General features: G+C 53.9%; 10 protein-coding genes across 10 annotated transcripts; 3 read left to right on the top strand and 7 right to left on the bottom strand.

Moving 5' to 3' along the window:
• Positions 1-1,019: 1,019 nt before the first annotated feature.
• A1O5_07471 (uncharacterized protein) lies at positions 1,020-1,337 on the bottom strand (the record flags this gene model as incomplete). The annotated part of the gene is made up of 1 exon (XM_007748060.1): positions 1,020-1,337. The coding sequence occupies one exon, from the start codon at positions 1,335-1,337 to the stop codon at positions 1,020-1,022; it is 318 nt and encodes a 105-aa protein (XP_007746250.1).
• A 1,089-nt stretch (positions 1,338-2,426) lies between these two features.
• On the top strand, positions 2,427-3,248 carry A1O5_07470 (uncharacterized protein; the record flags this gene model as incomplete). The annotated part of the gene is made up of 1 exon (XM_007748059.1): positions 2,427-3,248. One exon carries the CDS (start codon positions 2,427-2,429, stop codon positions 3,246-3,248), a length of 822 nt encoding a protein of 273 aa, XP_007746249.1.
• Positions 3,249-3,425: 177 nt separating this feature from the next.
• A1O5_07469 (uncharacterized protein) lies at positions 3,426-4,289 on the bottom strand (the record flags this gene model as incomplete). Its single annotated transcript, XM_007748058.1, has 2 exons — positions 3,426-3,633; positions 3,724-4,289. The coding sequence occupies 2 exons, from the start codon at positions 4,287-4,289 to the stop codon at positions 3,426-3,428; spliced, it is 774 nt and encodes a 257-aa protein (XP_007746248.1).
• A 952-nt stretch (positions 4,290-5,241) lies between these two features.
• A1O5_07468 (uncharacterized protein) lies at positions 5,242-7,109 on the top strand (the record flags this gene model as incomplete). Its single annotated transcript, XM_007748057.1, has 5 exons — positions 5,242-5,344; positions 5,421-5,503; positions 5,563-6,455; positions 6,534-6,574; positions 6,634-7,109. 5 exons carry the CDS (start codon positions 5,242-5,244, stop codon positions 7,107-7,109), a joined length of 1,596 nt encoding a protein of 531 aa, XP_007746247.1.
• Positions 7,110-7,846: 737 nt separating this feature from the next.
• Positions 7,847-9,154, bottom strand: A1O5_07467 (ATP-dependent RNA helicase fal1; the record flags this gene model as incomplete). Its single annotated transcript, XM_007748056.1, has 3 exons — positions 7,847-8,760; positions 8,807-9,061; positions 9,124-9,154. The coding sequence occupies 3 exons, from the start codon at positions 9,152-9,154 to the stop codon at positions 7,847-7,849; spliced, it is 1,200 nt and encodes a 399-aa protein (XP_007746246.1).
• A 955-nt stretch (positions 9,155-10,109) lies between these two features.
• A1O5_07466 (uncharacterized protein) lies at positions 10,110-10,790 on the bottom strand (the record flags this gene model as incomplete). The annotated part of the gene is made up of 1 exon (XM_007748055.1): positions 10,110-10,790. The coding sequence occupies one exon, from the start codon at positions 10,788-10,790 to the stop codon at positions 10,110-10,112; it is 681 nt and encodes a 226-aa protein (XP_007746245.1).
• A 2,040-nt stretch (positions 10,791-12,830) lies between these two features.
• A1O5_07465 (NAD+ kinase) lies at positions 12,831-14,798 on the bottom strand (the record flags this gene model as incomplete). The annotated part of the gene is made up of 1 exon (XM_007748054.1): positions 12,831-14,798. One exon carries the CDS (start codon positions 14,796-14,798, stop codon positions 12,831-12,833), a length of 1,968 nt encoding a protein of 655 aa, XP_007746244.1.
• Positions 14,799-15,718: 920 nt separating this feature from the next.
• Positions 15,719-16,576, bottom strand: A1O5_07464 (uncharacterized protein; the record flags this gene model as incomplete). Its single annotated transcript, XM_007748053.1, has 1 exon — positions 15,719-16,576. The coding sequence occupies one exon, from the start codon at positions 16,574-16,576 to the stop codon at positions 15,719-15,721; it is 858 nt and encodes a 285-aa protein (XP_007746243.1).
• A 264-nt stretch (positions 16,577-16,840) lies between these two features.
• On the bottom strand, positions 16,841-17,925 carry A1O5_07463 (uncharacterized protein; the record flags this gene model as incomplete). Its single annotated transcript, XM_007748052.1, has 2 exons — positions 16,841-17,843; positions 17,906-17,925. The coding sequence occupies 2 exons, from the start codon at positions 17,923-17,925 to the stop codon at positions 16,841-16,843; spliced, it is 1,023 nt and encodes a 340-aa protein (XP_007746242.1).
• A 552-nt stretch (positions 17,926-18,477) lies between these two features.
• A1O5_07462 (uncharacterized protein) lies at positions 18,478-19,410 on the top strand (the record flags this gene model as incomplete). The annotated part of the gene is made up of 1 exon (XM_007748051.1): positions 18,478-19,410. One exon carries the CDS (start codon positions 18,478-18,480, stop codon positions 19,408-19,410), a length of 933 nt encoding a protein of 310 aa, XP_007746241.1.
• Positions 19,411-19,555: the final 145 nt, after the last annotated feature.

Raw genomic sequence — 19,555 nt, 5'->3', positions numbered from 1 at the left:
CCTTCTGAGCAAGGAGGGCGAGAGCAGGCAGAGAGGTCAGGGATGTTGTGTTGTTGCCGGCTTGGGTTGCGTCGAGAGTTTGAACTCGTAGATGACGACTGCTTTGATGGACCATGCACTACATATACTCAGCGCACAAGGAAGCGCATGTCTCGGCCTCAAGCGGGCGAAATCATGTCCAGTCTCTTGATCTTGAAAAACGGAGAAGCTGTCCCGGTGAAATTCGAGCGGCTTCCAGACGCAACTGCCAATGATGTGCTTGGGGTCGGTTTCCATTCATCGCCATAGTAGCGAGCCTGTGTGCTTACGTGGCATAGGTTGTGGTGTCTGCAATTCGAGGGCGAAGTCGGTCGAGATTAAATAATAGCGCCAAGCGATGCCACCAAATGCGACATCACGTAAGCCCGCAGCCTTTAGAACCTCGCCAGAGGCTGCCTCGCTGCCTCTCTGCCTCGCCCGCTGAAAATGCCGCCTGATTTAGTTCCCTAGTCAGGCTACGGAGGGTCTCCCAGCGATGCCCAAAAGTAAACATCGGGTCTCTTGTCCGGCTTCGTATTATGGGGATACGCTACGACCGGAGTAGAGGGACTCGGGCCCCACGTTTCGGGGGCGCTTGCTTTGGTCATCACTGTCGGCAAGGCTCCGTAGATAATAGTATGTTGAAGTGTCGCTCTGGTAACACGGCAGGACCACGCAATGGGGGAATGGGGATTGCCTCAAATTTGTCTTCGATTCAAAGAATTCGAATCGTGAATACATACCGAGTACGAGATATCGAATACGGACGACAATGACCGCCAGTCCGATGTCAAAGTCATCAACACTTAATCTCGGTTCCACGGCCGGAAATCACCCGCAATGAAGCAAGTGCCATAGGCAGGTTATAATAAGATACCGAGAGTACCCGGTACAGCACCCAACTATCCCTGAGGGCATAGAGATACTTGGGGTTGACTTCCAGGGATCAGACTTGGTCTGTCTCTCTCGACGCACAATCCGCATGTCCAAAAGCCGATCCATCAGTTCACCCGCATATGTCCCCAGACCTGGCTCTTCACCCGAATTGGCTCGGTCAACAGTGCCGAATCAATGTCGGGGAGTTCGAGCTTGAAGCTGCTCTCGCCATCACTTCGCCCCGAGATCTTCCCACAGAGGTAAGCTATGGCAAAAGGAGTGCCAACCGCCTGAATAGTCCACCTATAGATAAAACGGTGCGTGCCGTGGGCGCTGTTCTGGAACGATCGTGGTTCCGGGTGGTAGCAACGACGGATGGGGACTTTCAGAAGCGCAGAAGGAGGCTTGTAATGGAGGAGAAGGCGAGTGCAGGTACGGTTCATGTTGCCGAGGACGACGACGCTATCAGAAGAGGGTCCTGGAGGAGGCTTTCGAGCCGCAGCTGTGTCCAAGTCATGCAGATAAGCTGATGTCGTTATATCTTGCTGTCTCGAGCCTGGTGCTCTCGCGGCAAGTTTCAATACCCCTCACTGTCCTCACCCCCCGTCACTGCGGAGTGGGGAAGTCAAGCGGAGTCAATTGACAATATCTAAGCGTATCCGGCAACCCCACCCAACGGCTGTCAGCCTTGGGAGCAAGGCTCTACAACAAGGAGCTCAAGACTGACGTCAAATCCGACATGTATTGCTCCCACGTCAAGTGCTGAGCCAGGCTGATACTGAGCTCAAACACAGCCACCAAAACTGCAGAGGAATGATTTTCCGCATGAATCATGACCAATTGCTGGAGTCCGTGGACAGGGCGAATCAGGATACGACCAAGCATTTCCGTTATGAGCCTCGGAGATTCGAAGTCGCAGGAAAATGTAACATTTTCGAGTCTTCTCTAAGGTGAGCAGTGATTTTTGATAACCCAAGAACGGACCCCGATCCAGCCCAGACCGGTTAGACTTCCAGGTCGGATGGCTGGATGTCTTGTCTCCCATTCTTGTCAAGTGGGTACGGTCATCCAACGATCAATCAGTTCAAAGCGCAATCATCTCTGGCTGGCAAACAACTATTGACATTCCCATTGCTGTTCTTGCGCTTTGCTCATGCCACTTTTACAAAGAAACCGTTGAGGGGTTCAGCTCCATGGGATTGGTTTCTACCAAGGCAACGCATCTTAGCCGCATTACGCCCTTCGCTTTGATCAAATTCTCCATCACAAATGGGACGGACAACGGTCATCAGCTCTGCCGTCCTCATGCATAAGCCCTCGAGTATAAATGACCGTGGAAGCTATCAGTCTGGGACGGATGGCGGCTCCTCTACTTGCGGGTACCGAGCAAGTCCAGCAAGGATCGAGACCCATATTTGAAAACATTCGGCTCTACCAACATTGGATTGACGAAACTCCCTCATCTCCTTGACGACACGGATCTTGAACAAGCTCTACTCTTCTCTTGATCCCCCCATCCACCGCATCCACATATGTCGACAAAGACAATCCCTGCACCTCTGGACGGCAAAGTGGCCCTCGTGACGGGCGGGTCACGCGGCATAGGCCGTGGCATCGCGATCCATTTCGCCGCCAAGGGGATTTCCAAGATCGCCATCACGTACAACGGGAACACTGCCGCGGCGGAGGAAACGCTGGCAGAAATCCGCAAAGTCAACTCCAACACAACAGCCACGGCGATACAGGCGGACGTGCTGTCCCCGACCTTTGCCTCCGACCTGGTGCCCAGGGTGCTGCAGGACCTCTCGACTGCACGCATCGACGTGGTCGTGTGCAATGCGGCGTATCTCAACCCCAGCATCGTGGCCCCAATCGCCAGCGCGACCAAGGAACTCTTCGACAACCTGATGACCGGCAACGCGTGGGCGCCCGTGCAGCTCTTCCTTTCCGCGCTTCCGTACATTCCCCGAGGCGGCCGCGTGATCATGATCGGCAGCTCCGCGTCCAGGACGCCGAATGCGGACCCGGCGGTGTGCTACGGCGCGTCCAAGGCCGCATTGGACAGCTTCACGCGCAGCCTCGCCCTGATTTTCTCCGCCCCCCACGGCATCACCGTCAACTCGGTGTCGGCGGGCCCCGTCATGACCGACCTGCTGAAGGTGCCCCTCGAGCAGGGCTTGCTTCCGGACGACTTCATCGCGGGCCTTGCGAGCAGGAACACGGCAGCGAAGAGGATGGGCGAGGTCGACGATATCGCGGGCATTGTGGCCTTTCTTGCCAGCGACGAGAGCAGGTGGATCAATGGGAACAACGTCCCTGCGAACGGAGGCGCTCTTCTCGAGGCGCAGGGGTAGGGCAGTGCTGGAGAGAGATATAGACTACTACTACTGCAGGGACTCAGGGCTGATAGGGTAGAGAGAGAGAGAGGGAGAGAGAGAGAGGGAGAGAGAGAGAGAGGGAGAGAGAGAGAGAGGGAGAGAGAGAGAGGGAGAGAGAGAGAGAGAGAGTCAAATAGTCTTTTCTTTTTCTATTTAGCAGGCGACACCGCCATCTGCAGAGAATGTAGCTCCCGTGGTGTAGCTCGAGTCATCGCTCAGGACAAAACAGATCGTCTTTGCCATGTCTTGTGCCGTACCCAATCGTTGAAGAGGCAACGTCTTGTACGTGCTTGTGACTGGTCGCTCCGCCGTGCCACCATCAGATAGCAGCCTGTTCAGCATTGGTGTCTCTATAGGGCCACTTTTGGAAAAATACAACAGTCAGCCCACGGAGCTGAACATGGTAGGAACTTGGTTGAGCGAGATAGGGGGGGGGGGGGAAATCACTTACGGAGCAAGAGCGTTGACTCTGATTCCGCGCTCGCCGACTTCCTTGGCTGCCGTTCTCGTCAGGCCAACGACTCCGTGCTTGCTGGTTGAGTAGGCGGCAATGCCAGGACGGCCCATGACACCGGCCAAACTCGCCACATTGAGGATCGAAGCCCCGCGCTCCATGGCCCGGAGTTCGGCGCGAAGGCAGTAAAAGAGGCCGGTCAGGTTGATCTTCATGATAAAGTCCCAGTGGTCGTTTGTAATGTCGACGATGTTCGCAAAGACCTTGCCGCCCGGCTTTGTCTCGACGCCCGCGATATTTGCCGCACCGTCCAACTTGCCAAACTCCTTGACCGTGTCGGCAATCCAGGCATCGACTTGGTCCGAGTCGGAGACGTCGACGCGTCTGCCCGTTACTTTGGTCCCCTTAGCCTTGATCTCGTCGACGACCTTTTTCAACGCGTCCTCGTTGATGTCGCACAACGACAGTGAGGCTCCTCTAGCGGCGCATTCTAGTGCCGTGGCCGCGCCAATCCCCGATGCTGCACCGGTGATGGCGATGACTTTACCTTGAAGCTGAGCCATTGTCGCTGAGCTTTGAAATTTTCAAAACTTGCGGGCTGGAGATTGTTCGGTGTGGAAAATCAACCACTCCCGTGGATGGACGTTTGTCCATATATAGGCCTCCTTTGACTTTTTATGCTGGAGTCGATGAGGGGTTCAGGTCCGAGGTCCATCAGACCAGCGGAGATGTATGTTTCTCCGCATCGTCATCAGGCTGTGGTTCAGCCTTGCGGCACCCAGTTATAAAAAGAACCCAACCTACCGGGGGGCACAAGGGTACGGAGAGGGTGAATTCTACCCAGTAGGCATGGGCACGTCATTGAAGCCTCGGGCACTGAGGCGTAGCCGAGAGGCTTCATGCTTCATGCACCTACCCCGCTGCCAATCCAGCCCAGCATCCGTGGGGGGGTTATTCCGCCGGAAATGTAGATCTTCATCTGGTCGGTCTGCGACAAAGAGCGACACATGATTCGACCTAGCGCATGAACGGTCCTTGGCTCTGGTTCGCAGAAGGGCAAGGGCAAGGTGTAAACTTTGGCGGTGGGACCTAGAAAATGGCGGAGGCCTCGACCTGCCCGGCTGTGGGGGGGGCGGGATGAAATTTGTGGGGAAGCAGCTTGCACGGAGTAGCCAGAGTAGCCAATACATACAAGACACAGGGGGTGATGGAAGAGGAATTACCCCCCCAAGCCTGGGAACCATCGCAGATCCTCCATCCTGGTTCGTTGAAAGTGCTGCTCTGAGAGAGGGTGACAAAGTGTATATCAAGTCCAGGATTCCCTGATTCATTCGTCTCTCAGGCGAGAGCGGTTTCGAAAGTCCGAGGGCATCACCGTCGTTGAAGAAAGAACCCTCCTCCGTTCAGAAGTCAACCACCGTCCTCTTGTGATACGATCCAACTTCACCGACATTTTACGGTTCGCGGCTTGAATCGCCTGCTCCCAACCCATCCTTACCCACCCCAATTCTTACCATGGCGTTGGGAATCCTCCTCCCTGCCGTCGGCGGGCTGCTCGTCGCCCTTCTGCTATATGCGTTTCTCTTCGTGGGACGGCGCGAGAAAGGTCTCCCCCCCGGTATGTGGAACAAGAATCTGTCGCAATCCCACCGTGTTGCAAATCGTGTACTCATGGACCCGGCATCCGTATATAGGCCCGCCCACAGCACCCGTGATCGGAAACATCCATCAGATCCCAACCAAAGGGTCCTACTTAACGTTCACAGAATGGTCCAAGGTACACACCACTTGTCGTTGATCCCCATCCAAGACTGCTGATCTTACACCATCAAACAGAAATATGGCGGCATCTTCTCCCTCAAGCTCGGCCCTGCAACCGCCATAGTTCTCACTTCTCGCCACCTCGTCAAACACCTGATCGACAAGAAGTCGAACATCTACAGCGACCGACCCCACAGCTACGTCTCGCACAATCTGATCACGGGGGGTGACCACGTCCTCATCGCGCACTATGGAAAAGTCTGGCAACGGTACAGAAAAGTGATTCACCAGCACTTTATGGAATCAATCGTCATGAAGGACCATTTGCCCTTGCAGCAAGCCGAGGCAAGTCAGCTTCTCAAAGATTTCCTCGAGCGACCGGATCAGCACATGGACCACCCAAAGCGATACACCAACAGCATTGCATGCGCCACCATCTGGGGCGTCAGGTCTCCGACAGTGGACACCCCTCACATGAAACGCCTCTACGACTTGATGGAGAATTGGTCTGTGGTCATGGAACCGGGCAACACTCCTCCTGTCGACATCTTCCCCTTTCTCCACTACGTTCCTGAATGGCTGTTCGGGAACTGGCGTTCACGAGCCAAAGACGTCGGCAAGGCGATGAATGACCTATACAACGACATGTTGACCGGTCTCGAGAAGCGCAGGGAAGCAGTAGGCAGCAAGTACTCATTCATGGACCGGGTCCTCGATCAAAAAGAGAAGCTCGAATTGACTCGGCACCAACTCTATTTCTTGGGCGGCACAATGATGGAAGGAGCGAGTGATACCTCTTCGAGCATCGTTATCGCGGCCATCCAGGCCTTCACCAAGTGGCCCGAGGTCATGAGGAAAGCACAGCGAGAAATCGACAGTGTCATGGGCGAAGACCGGTCTCCCGTATGGGCTGACTATGCACAATTGCCATATGTGGCGGCAACGGTGAAGGAAACGATGAGGTGGAGGTGAGATGTCCCCAAACCCTAGATTGCAGTTGCAAGCTCCTTTCCCCTGTAGCTGCTGGATGCTGACGATAAATCCAGACCGGTGGTCCCATTGGCATTCCCACATGCTGTTTATGAAGGTAGGAGAACCTCGCAAACACGACATCATTGCCAGTTACTGACCGGTTTGATGCTGTAGATGACTGGATTGATGGGTACAAAATTCCCAAGGGCTCCGTCATCTTCATCAACGCATGGGGCATGCACCACGACGAGAAGAGATTCCCAGACCCCGACACATTTGATCCAGACCATTACAAGGGCGTCACCGCACTGGCCTCCGAACTGGCTCAATCCACCAATCCAGACGACAGGGACCATTATGGCTACGGTTCCGGAAGGCGTCTGTGTCCCGGTATCCATCTCGCAGAGAGGAACTTGTTCCTCGGGATTGCAAAGCTGTTATGGGCATTTGAGTTTGCGCCAGGGAAGGATAAGGATGGAAAGCCAATTCTTCCCGACACCGATCCGACCACGGCATACAGTGAAGGATTCCTTGTGTGCGCGAAGCCCTACGCTCTGGAGGTCAAAGTGAGATCGGAGGCAAGACGAGAGACTATCCTGAGGGAGTTTCAGGAGGCCAAGAGGGACGTGCTTTCAGCATTTGACAACTAGAATTAGTAGGTACAAGGGGTTGTGGATGAACGCATGGCCCCAGCTAAGGTGACGGGGATCGGGAAATACCTGGAAGGTCTGAACGCATTCGATAACGATCATTGCGACGATTGAATTGGAGTTACAGAGTTTTTATCGTTGCCGATAAGGATATTGAAACATTCTGTGACAGTCTTAGCTGATACTCTCTGCTGGTGGTAGCAGGAGAAAAACACCGACCTTTGGAGCTCCAGCCCATTTCCATCCTCGATGTACCTAATAGCCGATACCTGGAATTAAAGAAATTGAAAGAAACAAGGAAGCAGCTGCCTGCCCCTCATTCATTCGCTTTGGCAAAGCTCAAGTCGCAGCTCGTTCGCGAGGACTCAGAACCAGACCCCCAGCCCTTGGCCACAATGGCTGCTGCTGTCGCAATATATTGAGCTGTGCTTCAGATCAGACGGAGAGTCTTCTTCTGCATGATGCAGATCCCGGCCCCAGCTGATTACATCCTTCCCTATGGAATAAGATTTGCTGATGAGATAAGTCGAGATATGGAGACTGTCAACGAGGCGAATTATGGTGGTAGACGTGCCGTGAATTTTGATGGGCGTTCTATGCAATGGTGCCACGTGGGCGGGGTCATCGCAGCAGTGCGAGATGCATTCAGCCAGAGACGCAAGCCGCCATAGGGTCGGTCTGGTTTGGGAGTTCTTGCTTCTGCAGCAAGCCATGCGGGAGGACAACAACAAGCGCTCCTAAGTCAACAAGTCGGCGACGTTCATGGGCATCTCGTCAATCTGCGTCGAGTAGTAGAGCTCGATATCCCGTAGGATGCGGACGTCCTCGCTGGTGACGAAGTTGATCGCCACGCCCTTGCGGCCGAACCTTCCGCTGCGCCCGATTCTGTGGATGTAATTCTCTCGGTTGCTGGGCAGGTCGTAGTTGATGACCAGACTGACCTGTTGGACGTCGATGCCGCGAGCCCAGACGTCAGTACTAATGAGGACTCGGCTGTTGCCCTGCCTGAAGTCGGACATGATGCTGTCGCGTTCCTTTTGTGGCATTTCGCCGTGCATGCTGCTCACTGTAAAATTCGCCTCGCGCATCTTGTCGGTCAGCCAGTCGACCTTGCGGCGGGTGTTGCAGAAGATGACCGCCTGAGTGATTGTGAGAGTGTCGTAGAGATCGCACAGTGTGTCAAATTTCCACTCTTCTTTTTCAACAGCAATGAAATATTGCTTGAGGCCTTCGAGGGTGAGCTCATCACGCTTAACCAGGATGCGGACGGGGTCGGTCATGAATTTCGTGGTCATGTCCAGCACGTCGTAGGGAAGGGTGGCAGAGACCACTACGACCTGTGTGGCGGGGGGGAGATATCGATAGACGTCATAAATCTGTTCTCTGAAGCCGCGGTTGAGGAGTTCGTCTGCTTCGTCCAGCACCAGCATCTTGATGTGTCGTGTGCGGAGATTCCGTCTTCGAATCATGTCTGCCACTCGCCCAGGTGTACCCGACACAACATGTTGCCCGTAGTCGAGTTTTCTGATGTCTTCACCGACGTTTGTGCCTCCAATACAGGCATGACATTGCACGTTCATGTAGTCTCCGAGGGCCATGATGACGCTTTGAATTTGGGTCGCCAGTTCGCGGGTTGGGGACAGAACTAGGGCTAGACTTCATTAGTCAAGTCGTGTTTGATTGGTGCCTATTCGTACCTTGTGTCTCACGGACGGATGTTTCGATGATTTGAAGAATGCTGATCGCAAAGGTCGCGGTTTTGCCAGTGCCTGATTGCGCCTGCGCAATCGTGTCTCTTCCTTTGCAGATTTGCACAATGGCGCGTGATTGAACGGCTGAGGGTGATTCGTAGCCATACGCGTAGATTCCACGGAGGAGGTTCTCCTTGAGGTGCATATCCTCAAAGGTTGGCGCGACCGTGACTTCTTTCGAAGTCGAAAACTCCATCCGCTCTAATTCTCTCTTGTCAGTTGCTAGATCGATCGCACAGGTCACTGAGGGAAGCTGAACTCACCATCTGCATTTCTGTCGATACCTTCGGCCATTTTGACCTGTTTTGAGATAAATGTTGATTTGAAGTGATGTTGTCGTAGTCTTGCGTAGTGTATCGGCTCGTTCCCTCGAGTGGCGGAAGAAATTCAACGCAGAAGAGGCACTTGGCAGCCTTGCCCCAGCAGCCAATCACTTGGTCAGCGCATGTGGACAGCCTCGCCTCTCATTAAATGGCCCCCTCGCTCCCTATTCATTCTTCTCTCCGTGATATCGACAGCATTTGAGAACTTGTCTCTCTTCGAGATTCATGTAGTAACGGGCACTCATCCACCACTCCTTTGAGATGCGATCCGGAGTCTTGCCCTCTGGCCTTCACATCGCTAGTGTCACACGTCGCGCGCAACATGCCGGTGATACCCATCGATCATGAAGCGAGTATAGTCGCAGAGCACTTCATTCACAATGACGTCTTCCGCGTTCTTGGTTCGATCTGCCTTCGCTATTATGTATTGAAAACGGTAGCGCTGGAGGCGTCCCAGTACTTATCATCGACGGAGGGAGATGTTATAGAGTGGGCTGTGAACGTCGTTATAGTCTATATTGATTGGGACTGGATCACTCCGGGGTACTCATGTAGGCACCGATGGTTGAGTTTGGCGGGTAGACGAGGAACCAACACACAAGAGAGGAAGGCAATGGAGTGGAAGGAGATTTGTACTCAAACATTTTTTGGGGGTTTCTGTTAAGCCCCGAAAGGCACACAAGCACAGAAGTGCTCAGAACATAAAAAAAAAAGGAAAACTTTTCTCGTCGCTCAAGCCCCGAAGGGCACAGGCGAGCCCAGCACAGAACGAACCCAGCACAAACCCAAGCAGAAAACCCACCACCACCACCACCACCACCACACCCCCCTCCCCCCTCCCCCTCTGTCCGCAGGACCGCCCACCAAAAAAACCCCGAGAGAAAAGACGCACTCACAAGAGCGAGGCCGTCGCACTTACAACCGCCTCAGAGCTCCCGCTCTCGAAGTCTCTCGCGCAGGGCGGCGATCTCCAACTGAGCCCTCTCAAGGAGAGCCTCACTGGAGACTGCACGCTCCCTTGCGAGAGCGGCTTCGAGTCGGGACTCGAGGACGTCGGTTGCGAGGCGGGCGACCTCGTCTTGGAGCCGCCGAATGCCGGCTTCGGCATCGACGGCGATCTCCCTCGCCTCCAGGAGCGACCTCCACAGCGAACCGATCGCACCCCGGATCTCGCCCTCTGCAAGAACGAGATCCGTGCGGGCACGGACGGCCGCGTGGTTGCCCCTGGCGGCGCCGATAGGGAGATCGCCGTCGAGGACGTCGATCTCGACACGGACCTCGCTCAAGTGAGCGAGCCCGGCGCGGAGCTGTTCCGCAACCGGGGCGTCAATCTCATCAAGATTGACGCGCCCGCCCTCGTCGTCGTCGTCCTCCTCCTCCTCGCCACCTGAAGACAAATAGTCTTCAGGGGCTTGCCAATCCCCCTGGGCCGAAGCCCCGTCGTCGTCTTCAGCCTCCTCAGAGGCAACGGTCGTGGCATCGGCCTCGGCCTGGTCCCTGGCCAGGGGCCGCAGTGAGCCAGACCGACGACCCCCATCATGGTTGGCTGGGATGGGTGTCGTGAAGGCGCGACGGACTGGTTCTGGTTGACGGAGGCGACGAGTCATGATGACGTCACTTGGTTGTGACACCTGACTCGTGCCTGTCACCTGATCAGGGCGAGGGAACAGTGGATTGACGCGGCGACGAGGATCGACAGTTGGTGTGCTTGGTGAGGTTGCACGCTCTTGAGTCAACACCGAGTTTGGAAGATCTTGAGTAGACAGTGAGCTCAGATAGCCATTCGTGATTGGCGAGCTTGGACTGCCTGGAGTGGGTGATGAGTCTGAATGAACTTGAAGATCTTGAGTCGACGGTGAGCTCAGATAGCCATTGGTGATTGGCGAGCTTGGACTGTCTGGAGTGGATGATGAGTCTGAATGAACTTGTAATGGTGAACTTGAATGACTTGGAGTGGTCAGAGAATTTGGACGTGTTCGTGTTGGGAGCGAATTTGGCAGGTCATGTGCAGAATTTACAGTCGGACCAGGGATGTTGCCAAAACTCCAGCTTGACTCATCAGACCAGAGGGAAGATGCGCCAGTGACCTGGTTGTTTGCTTGATTTTCTTGAGAGGATGATGAATTTGGACGAACTCGAGATGATGAACTTTGATGATTTGGAGTCGTCAATGAATTTGGATGAGTTTGAGCTGGGAGCGAATTTGGAAGGTCGTGTGCAGAATTTACTGTCTGACCCGGGATGTTGTGAAAGCTCCAGCTTGGCTCATCAAACCAAAAGAGTGAAGTGCCGTTGACTTGATTGTTTGCTTGGGTTGCAGCTTGGCGTTCAGCGCGTTCAGGCTCAAGTGAATCGTCCAGTGATCGGATGGTTGCAGAGTTGTGATCGATGACAGGAGCATCAGTGTCAGTGTCGCGAGCGTCTGTGACCTGGGGATAGGCAAGTAAGGAAGCCAAGTCTGTGGCTGCGTGCACACGACGAAGATCAACAGGCGTCTCAACGAGGGTTGTTGCTGTGGACAGGTTTGAGTTGTCAGATGTAGAGGTAGGAGCAAATGCAGAGGCAGAGTCGTTGATGAGTTCATTCAAAGTTGTCTGGGGACCGGGGTCTGAGCCAGAAGAAGGGCTGGACAGGCCAGTGCTAAAGCCAGGGTCACCACGCAAGAGGAACTGGGAGAAACTGTGACGACGCGGTCGCTGCTCAGGGGAAGAGGCAGGATCAGGCCGTGGACCTAGAAAGGGTTGATGTTAGAGAAATCTGGGTGGTTTGAAATTGGGCGCCTCGATCATCTCTGAATTTGGACTCACCTGCGGATTGGCTTGGAGGGATCTGAGACAAGCTGTGATGACGCTGATGCTGCTCAGACGGTGAGGAGGGAGGATTACGCCGCGCATCTACGGTTGATGTTAGAGAGAAAGCTCAGTGGATTGAAAATGGGCGCCTCGATCATCTCTGATGTTGGACGGGTTGAAAGTGGGCGCCTCGCTCATCTCTGAGTTTGGACGGGTTGAAAGTGGGCGCCGCGATCATCTCTGGGTTTCAGCTCACCTGCGGACTGGCTTGGAGAAGACATTCTGAAGGGCGCCGACGTCTTGAGAGTCGGAGAAGGTGTTGGGATCGGAGAAGTTGTTGCCGTATTGTCGGGGTCCGTATCTGACGGTCGCAAGACAGGACTAGAGGTTTGGAAGAGCTGTGATGGTGCTGTTTAACAAACGCGATCAGTTGAAAAGATGAGCGGAGACGAAGAAGAAAGGAAGTGAGTGAAAAAATTGTCGAAGACTTTGTTGTTGTTTTGCAGCCAGCTTTCTGTCGCACCCTCTAGAGCGCAAAAAAACGGCACTAAGCCCACTATCTATGTAGACATTGACACAAGTCGCCAAGTCGAGCTGGCTGGAAATGTCAGTCCCGTGCTCTGAAGACTGGTCTTCTTTGATATCGGTGGAAGGAAGCATAGTGGAAGCCAGGTGGTGTGCGCAAGGCTGCGTAAGGCTGAACTGAGATTGGACAGATCTTACCAGATTGAGCCCCAGCAGCCCCATCCGTATTCAAAATTGCCACTGCGACAAATCCCAATGTCGTTACAAATGTCGTATGGTCGCGACGAAACCCATTTATGGGATACGCGACCCATCTCCGGGCAAGCCTCCTCACATATTCAACATGCTCAGCTGCCGCCTCATGGGGCTTGCTGCCTGGTCCCCATCCTCACTGGGACCGATGCCGCTGTCCGTCCCTCCGCAGGGATTAGAGTCGATGTCAATGTCCCATTTCTCCTCAACATGAACACCGTCCTCATCATCCCCGTTGTCCCATCCTTTTTGGACTGCTCCTCTGACATTCCATCTCAAAGCCCTTTGTACGCTTTCCACCCATTCATTTGTGCCGGTCATAACGGTAGGGAGGGGATATTGCGACGCTTCCAGGGTCACATAATCCCCTTGCCTCAACTCAATCCGTCCCTTTCCATCAAAGGAGCAATATGCTGACGACCGGGACTTGTGAGGCACTGCTATTCGCAATGCAAGAGTGTCCGACAGCACCATCGGACGGAAAGAGAGAGTGTGTGGACAAATGGGCGTCAACAAGATGGCAGGAATAGATGGGTGTATCAGAGAACCTCCAGCTGACAGGGAGTAAGCCGTGGATCCTGTCGGCGTGGAAAAGATACACCCGTCAGCCTGCACAATGGTCAGGAGCTCATCGTCACCGTAAAGCTCTAAGTTGGACACATAGGCCGAAGGACCACGGTCAATGACAAGTTCGTTTAAAACTTCGAACTGCTCACCCTCCTCCGCAGCGCCTTTCACCGCTCCGGGGGATCGATCAGCTCTCCAGACAGTGCAGGTAAATCGCATGCGAAGGTTGACTCGCATTCCAGCGTCGCCCATGACCCGATCAAGGTGTTCTTTGTATTTGTCGAACTCAAAATTCGTCAAGAAACCTAAGCTTCCCAACGAAAAGGAAAGCACGGGTGGCACCACGCGCTGAAACAGCCACGAGGTAAACAACACGGTGCCATCACCTCCCATTGTGAGAACCAGGTCGAATTTCTCCGGCGATGACCAGCACAAGTCCGGAGTCCAATACTTCAACATCTTGCTGAACCGAGGTTCCTTTGCCAACAATCCAGCGGCATCGAAGCGTTTCGAATGGCGGAGCTTGGCATCCACATAGACATTCACCCCAAGCTCGCTCCCGTACCGAGGCGTGGAGAGCAGCCATTCTGCAAGCTCACGCGTCAAATAAACGAGGTTGTTATCGCGAGCCTTAGTCACGATCATAACGTTGCGTACGGCTCGCTTCAGCGGTTTGCGCTGAAGCTGTTTGGAAACCTCTCTTACACCCGTTGCAGTTTGCATCAGTCTCGAATGCGAGTAGTCGTCATCCGCAATCTCATCCAAGACTTTCTGAATGTCCACAACCCCGTCAAACCGCTGATGGAAAAAACACGGCGAGCGAAGAAAACTCGTCGACGTGGGCGAATAGGCTGACAGAGCGCCGGCCTGGAGACCAGCAAAGGTGGCCGTTAGGGATGGTGACGCAGCGCAGCCTCCTTGCTGATCCGAGTCGACTTCGTTGATGGCTGTCTTGAGAGCATTCAGTGTCAATGGCGCCGTGTTAGGGCCCGCACTAGGCCGCCGCGACACCATAGCCTTCATGATGGTTTGTCTCGGTATATCTATTGACTTTGGGTTTTTGCGGTGGGCGAGCAGAGATTTCGGCAGCAGAAGAGGCTTTGGGACGGGAACGGTAGGATGATGGGCAATATATGAGGTCTTCAGAGGATCGCTGGGAGCCGCGCTGTCGCCGCTGTGGGATTTCTCGCTCACGAGATCGGGCTCTGGGTGAGCCAAGTTGCGCACTGCATGTGTTTGGCCATTGGCGTCAATGGGATCTAGATATTCGGCATATTGACGCAGGATGGATTCCCCAACCGACTTTTTGGAGGTAGAATTAGCCATGCCATCAGGGAGCAGGAGGTCAGGATTATCAAGGCCAGGAGTTGGTGGAGAAAAGGTGCTGATACTAGTGGCTTCGGAGGTAGTGGGCGAGGATAAGGTGGAGTGGGCGTGTGCGTGGATGTCGAGGTTACTGACTGTGGGAGATGCGGTCATGTTGGAAAGAAGCAGGCCTAAAACAGGAGCTGCAGGGCGAACGAGGCACAAACCGAGCCGGCGGGAGTGGATCTGCTGGACAGTTGAACGATCTGGAGGTCAAGTGTGGTGTGGTGGTGATGGATGAGTGATGCCGAGGGTTGCGAGGGGCAAAATCCGAACACGGCTCGCAAGCGGGCCAATCTTCGGAATAGTCAGAGCGCCGAAGCCTTTGACAGCACAGACGAGCCACTGGCGGCCACTGGTTGAGGGACTTGCCTAGAACCTTCTCGAGATACGAATCAAGGCGCGCGCGCAAATATCACCAAATCAGTAATCCGGAGGCTCGGAGTTAGCGGGTGTGATGGGGAATCAATGCTTTGTGCTCGTAGAAGACGTGCAGGTGCAGGGTGGTGCCTGGAATTGATCAAATCCTCTGGACCAGCCGAGGTCGGACTGATTATACAAAGTGCTCAAGGTCGTGAAGTCGTCAAGCAAAAGAGGGCCTTGGTCAATGGGGTTGTCGTAGAGGTAGTAGTTGGTGGTTGATGTTCGGTGTTGTGCAGGAGTATTTGTAGCACTTGCACATGCATGAGAACCACCCAGGAATCCAGGTCTGTCCGGTCTGGCTTGGGGCCTCGTTGCTGGGAGGCACGTGGGGATCTACTGGGTACTGTGGGCGTTGATCACCCCCCAAAGGCGCCCCCTGTTGCAGCGCCTAGATCCCCAATAGTGGCACCTAGCACATCAACTATCGGCCCCCTGAACCACCAAAGCCATAGCTCACTAGCCTGGAAGTCTGCCGCACACAGGCTTTTGCGTGCCGGCGAGGCTGTTTCTCAACCCCCCCACTTCTTGCACCTCACCACTGTTTAGCGTCGGTCAGCCGCCCACTCGGTGACTGTTTCAGCATTCACACACTGGCAAAACTTGTAACATCTTCAATCCTGTCGCCAGCTTTCGTCCTTAATCACCCGGGCTTCCATAGCTTTTCTTATCACATCCAGCACACAGATAACCGAGTTGTTTCCAGTCGTAGCGTCTGTTCCATTCATGGCAACATCTCCGTTTGAATGTTTATTGACATCGCTTGCATTGGTACTGGTGCCGGTGACGGTGCGGGCGTCGGTGACAACGGAGTGACCAAGGACTGCTAAGCGAGCAGCATGTGCTGCTTGTTGCCAACTCTCCATGCTGAACTTGCCTTCACTCTCCATCAACAACGTTCTGCCATCTTTGCTGAAGGCAAACATATGCAAGCTAGCGCAATTCTTTCGTTGCAAAACCCCTGGGTTGGTGACAACCGCGCCATTCCCACTGCTGATGCCTACGAGTGCTGCAGCAGCCAATGTCCTCATCTGCACCGCTGCATCTAAGCAACCGAGAATAGCAGCATTGAGTGCTGAAGTAAGCAAGTCGAGATAAGTCTCACCTTGCCCGCCCCCTTTGACTCCACCGGGTAGGCTCTCGTCACTCTCGACAGACACGACTTGGAGAGTGACCTGCAACATGGTTCGTGGAGTCTCCTCGCCAAGCACAATGGCTTGAAGCGTTCGTTTGATGAGCTCTTCGACATGTCGCTCCTTGACCATTCCGACACCATTGTGTGGCCTGAGATTGACCTCAATCAAGGTCGACTCAGGCATCTCATCAGATCGGTACGGGACTTCGACTGGGTAATTGACCCCAGCGACGACTTTGTAGCTCTTATGTGGCGCGCTGTATGTTGCTGACCCATCTGCATTGAGCAATGTGTGCAGGACTGCCTGAGGAGGCTCACTAATGATGAAAGTAGCCATGATGAGGATCAAACAGTTTATGGGAGGGAGTTCGTAGCTAGGTGAAGGATTTTATAGGGCCTTGCCAAGAGCCATTAGCGCGAGGCTGTGGATGCAGAGGAGATGGTGATGAGAATATCCGCCTCGGATGTATTCACGTCGAAAAGGACCATGAGACTAGAGGAAACTTTTTATAGGGTGAATTGGACTCGGGATAGAGAATACCAGTCACTCATACAGTTGAATTCTAAACCAAAAACTCCTGGGTATCAAAAGTAGACTTAATCAATCAGGAAGCGCTCTCATTACACCTTCAAAGGCTACTAATGCCATCGCATTCGCAGGGAATGCTCTGAGAAAGCAGGGCACAAAGCCCCTCCAGTACCCTCTCCATCCAGACTCTCTATACACAGCAATGGCGGCATCCTTCCAGTGTCTAAAGCGAGGAGTGCCGTCATTCAAACTGCCGCCCAACGGATCCGTCATTATGCGCTGCTTGACCACATCCGAAGGGTAAGAGGTCAGCCAGAAGACTTGTGCCGACATCCCGCCTGCCCAGAAATTGATCGCGGGAGTGGAAAGAGAGGTGTGTTTCTTGAACCAGGTCGTCATGAGGTCGTAGCTGCCCCACCAGCAGAAGAAGAACGAGCGGAAGATCAACGTTGAGAAGAGGCCGTGATACAAGCCAGAGATGCCGTGGGAACGAAGAATCTTTCTCGTGCAGTCTATAGGGCCACTGTACAGCCTGTCCTTCTTCTTGGCGGCGTATTGAATCTGCAATCTTGCCTTGACATGTTCAACCGGCGCAGCAATAAACGAAACGGTAGACCCCGCCATAGTCCCTGCAATCCCATGTCCAAAAGCAGGTAATTTCTCGTTGGCGAGCTCTGCAGCGCTCTTTCCGGGGCGGAAAGCCGGGTTGGCAAAGATGTTCTCAAGCAACAGCCTCCGGTAAACTGTCAAGCTTCCCAACATGACAGAGTCCATGGCCATCCATCCTAGCAGTGGCGGAGTTGCACCCTTGTAGACCCCAGTTATCCCCTCTTTTCTCAGCGTCTGCAACAGGCAGTCCAGTGGTCCTTTGAATTGCGCTTTCTGCGAGGTCTGCAAGCGAACCTTGATTGTATCGAAAGGGTGACCGACAGAGAGTTTTGCTATGCCCGAGAAGACGCCTGCCACGAAGCCCTTGTAGTTGCTTGCGATGGACTTTGTTCGCGAGTCCTGTCTGGCGTGTTGCTTGGAACGGTGCAGAACTCCAGCTACGGTTTCCTTGTGATCATTTGGAGGCCTGGGCAATGGTGAGCATGCGCAAAGAGCAACGAGCCGTGAGAAGAGGATGTTCCTCCTTACCTGTCCAAGGTTTCCGACATGCTGGGAATTGGTCCAGGCGGGTACCGCTGGCTACCGACTTGAGAGAGCCACTCGCGCGGTTGCAACCATTATTAAAGCGATCAAGCCTGATTCAGCTTACCTGGATCCCGAAAACAGGCCTGACAATCAAGGAGTGGTTGGTGATCATAATATCCTAATGTGTGAGAGAGAGAGAGAGAAAGATTCCATTGCGATCGCCGGGGGCAATCTAGCCTCCCCGACTGGCTGCATGATGTAGTGGATCTGGCCTGCAGGCAAAAACAGTGCGAGAGTGGCTCCCATTTCGCCATCAAAAGAATACCCAGTAATTCAGTGCCCGCTAGATAAAAGCTTGCCTGCTTTGGCCTGCCCTAGGTATGCTATCCATCCCTACTTGATCCGCGCTGCTGGTGCCAACAGCTCGCCACCATGTAGGCCCTCCCTTCCTGTAACTGGGCCTCTTGCTCAGGTACTGCCATCTACTTGTATATACCCCCGGATTCCACTGCGCTTAAAGATTCTGGCAGTTTAGTCTGAGTGGGCAAAGGTTCGAGCTCGCATCCAAAGCGGAGATGGAGAACCACATAAATGGAAATGCGCCTAGAAAAGTGTGGACGACCCTCATCACAAACACCAAATACCTCTCAGGCCTCCTCACGCTCGAATACTCCTTGAAGAAAGTTGGCTCCAAATATCCTCTGGTCGCACTATACACAGACACATTCCCTTCCGAGGGCCTCGAAGCCCTCAAAAGCAGAGGCATCCCGGCGAAACCTATCCCTTACCTCCTCCCCTCAGTCCCCAAGGAGTATGCCAACGATCCACGTTTCTACGACTGTTGGAGCAAGTTGACTCCCTTCAGCCTGACCGAGTATGACCGCGTTGTGCAGCTGGACAGCGACATGATGGTTTTGAAGAACATGGATGAACTGATGGAGCTAGGGCTGGATCCGCCTGAGATGGACGGCGAAGGAAACAGGGTATACGCAGCCAGTCATGCCTGCGCGTGCAATCCCTTGAACAAACCACATTACCCGAAACATTGGATACCGGAGAACTGTGGGTTCACTTCCCAACACAACACACCAGACGACGCCCAGATCCATGGGCCACCTCCCACCGCGGGGATAGGGTCCCCCAACGGCGGCCTAGTCGTATGCAATCCTAGCCAGGGCATCTACAACAAGATCCTGGATGCCATGAAAAACGGCGACTTGACTTCCAGCTATGACTTTGCCGATCAGAGCTTGCTCGGCGACCGGTTTTATGGTCGTTGGGTCGGACTGCCATACATTTACAACGCTCTGAAGACGTTGAGATGGGAAGGAGTCCATGATGCAATATGGCGCGACGATCAGGTGAAGAACGTGCATTTCATCCTGAGCCCGAAGCCCTGGGACGAGAAACCGGAAGCCATTCAGGACGAAACGCACAGATGGTGGCACCGGATAAACGATGAGAGATTGGCGCATGAAAAGTCTGTTGGGATCAAGGATGGATTTTAGACCATGCGAGTGAGGTTGTCCATAAGGAGCGAGGTGCTGGTATCCTGATGTGATTTGAGACGTTTGCACCGGATGGGCAAAATAGATGCTGATAGAGTTTATATTACAGATTTAGATGCTGATAGCTGGCAGCAGCAACCCCAGA

Source organism: Cladophialophora psammophila (genome assembly GCF_000585535.1).
Source record: "Cladophialophora psammophila CBS 110553 chromosome Unknown aczJe-supercont1.11, whole genome shotgun sequence".
NCBI classification, from domain to species: Eukaryota; Fungi; Ascomycota; class Eurotiomycetes; order Chaetothyriales; family Herpotrichiellaceae; genus Cladophialophora; species Cladophialophora psammophila.
Note: the sequence above shows the minus strand (reverse complement) of the source record. Positions and strands in the feature narration are given on the sequence as shown.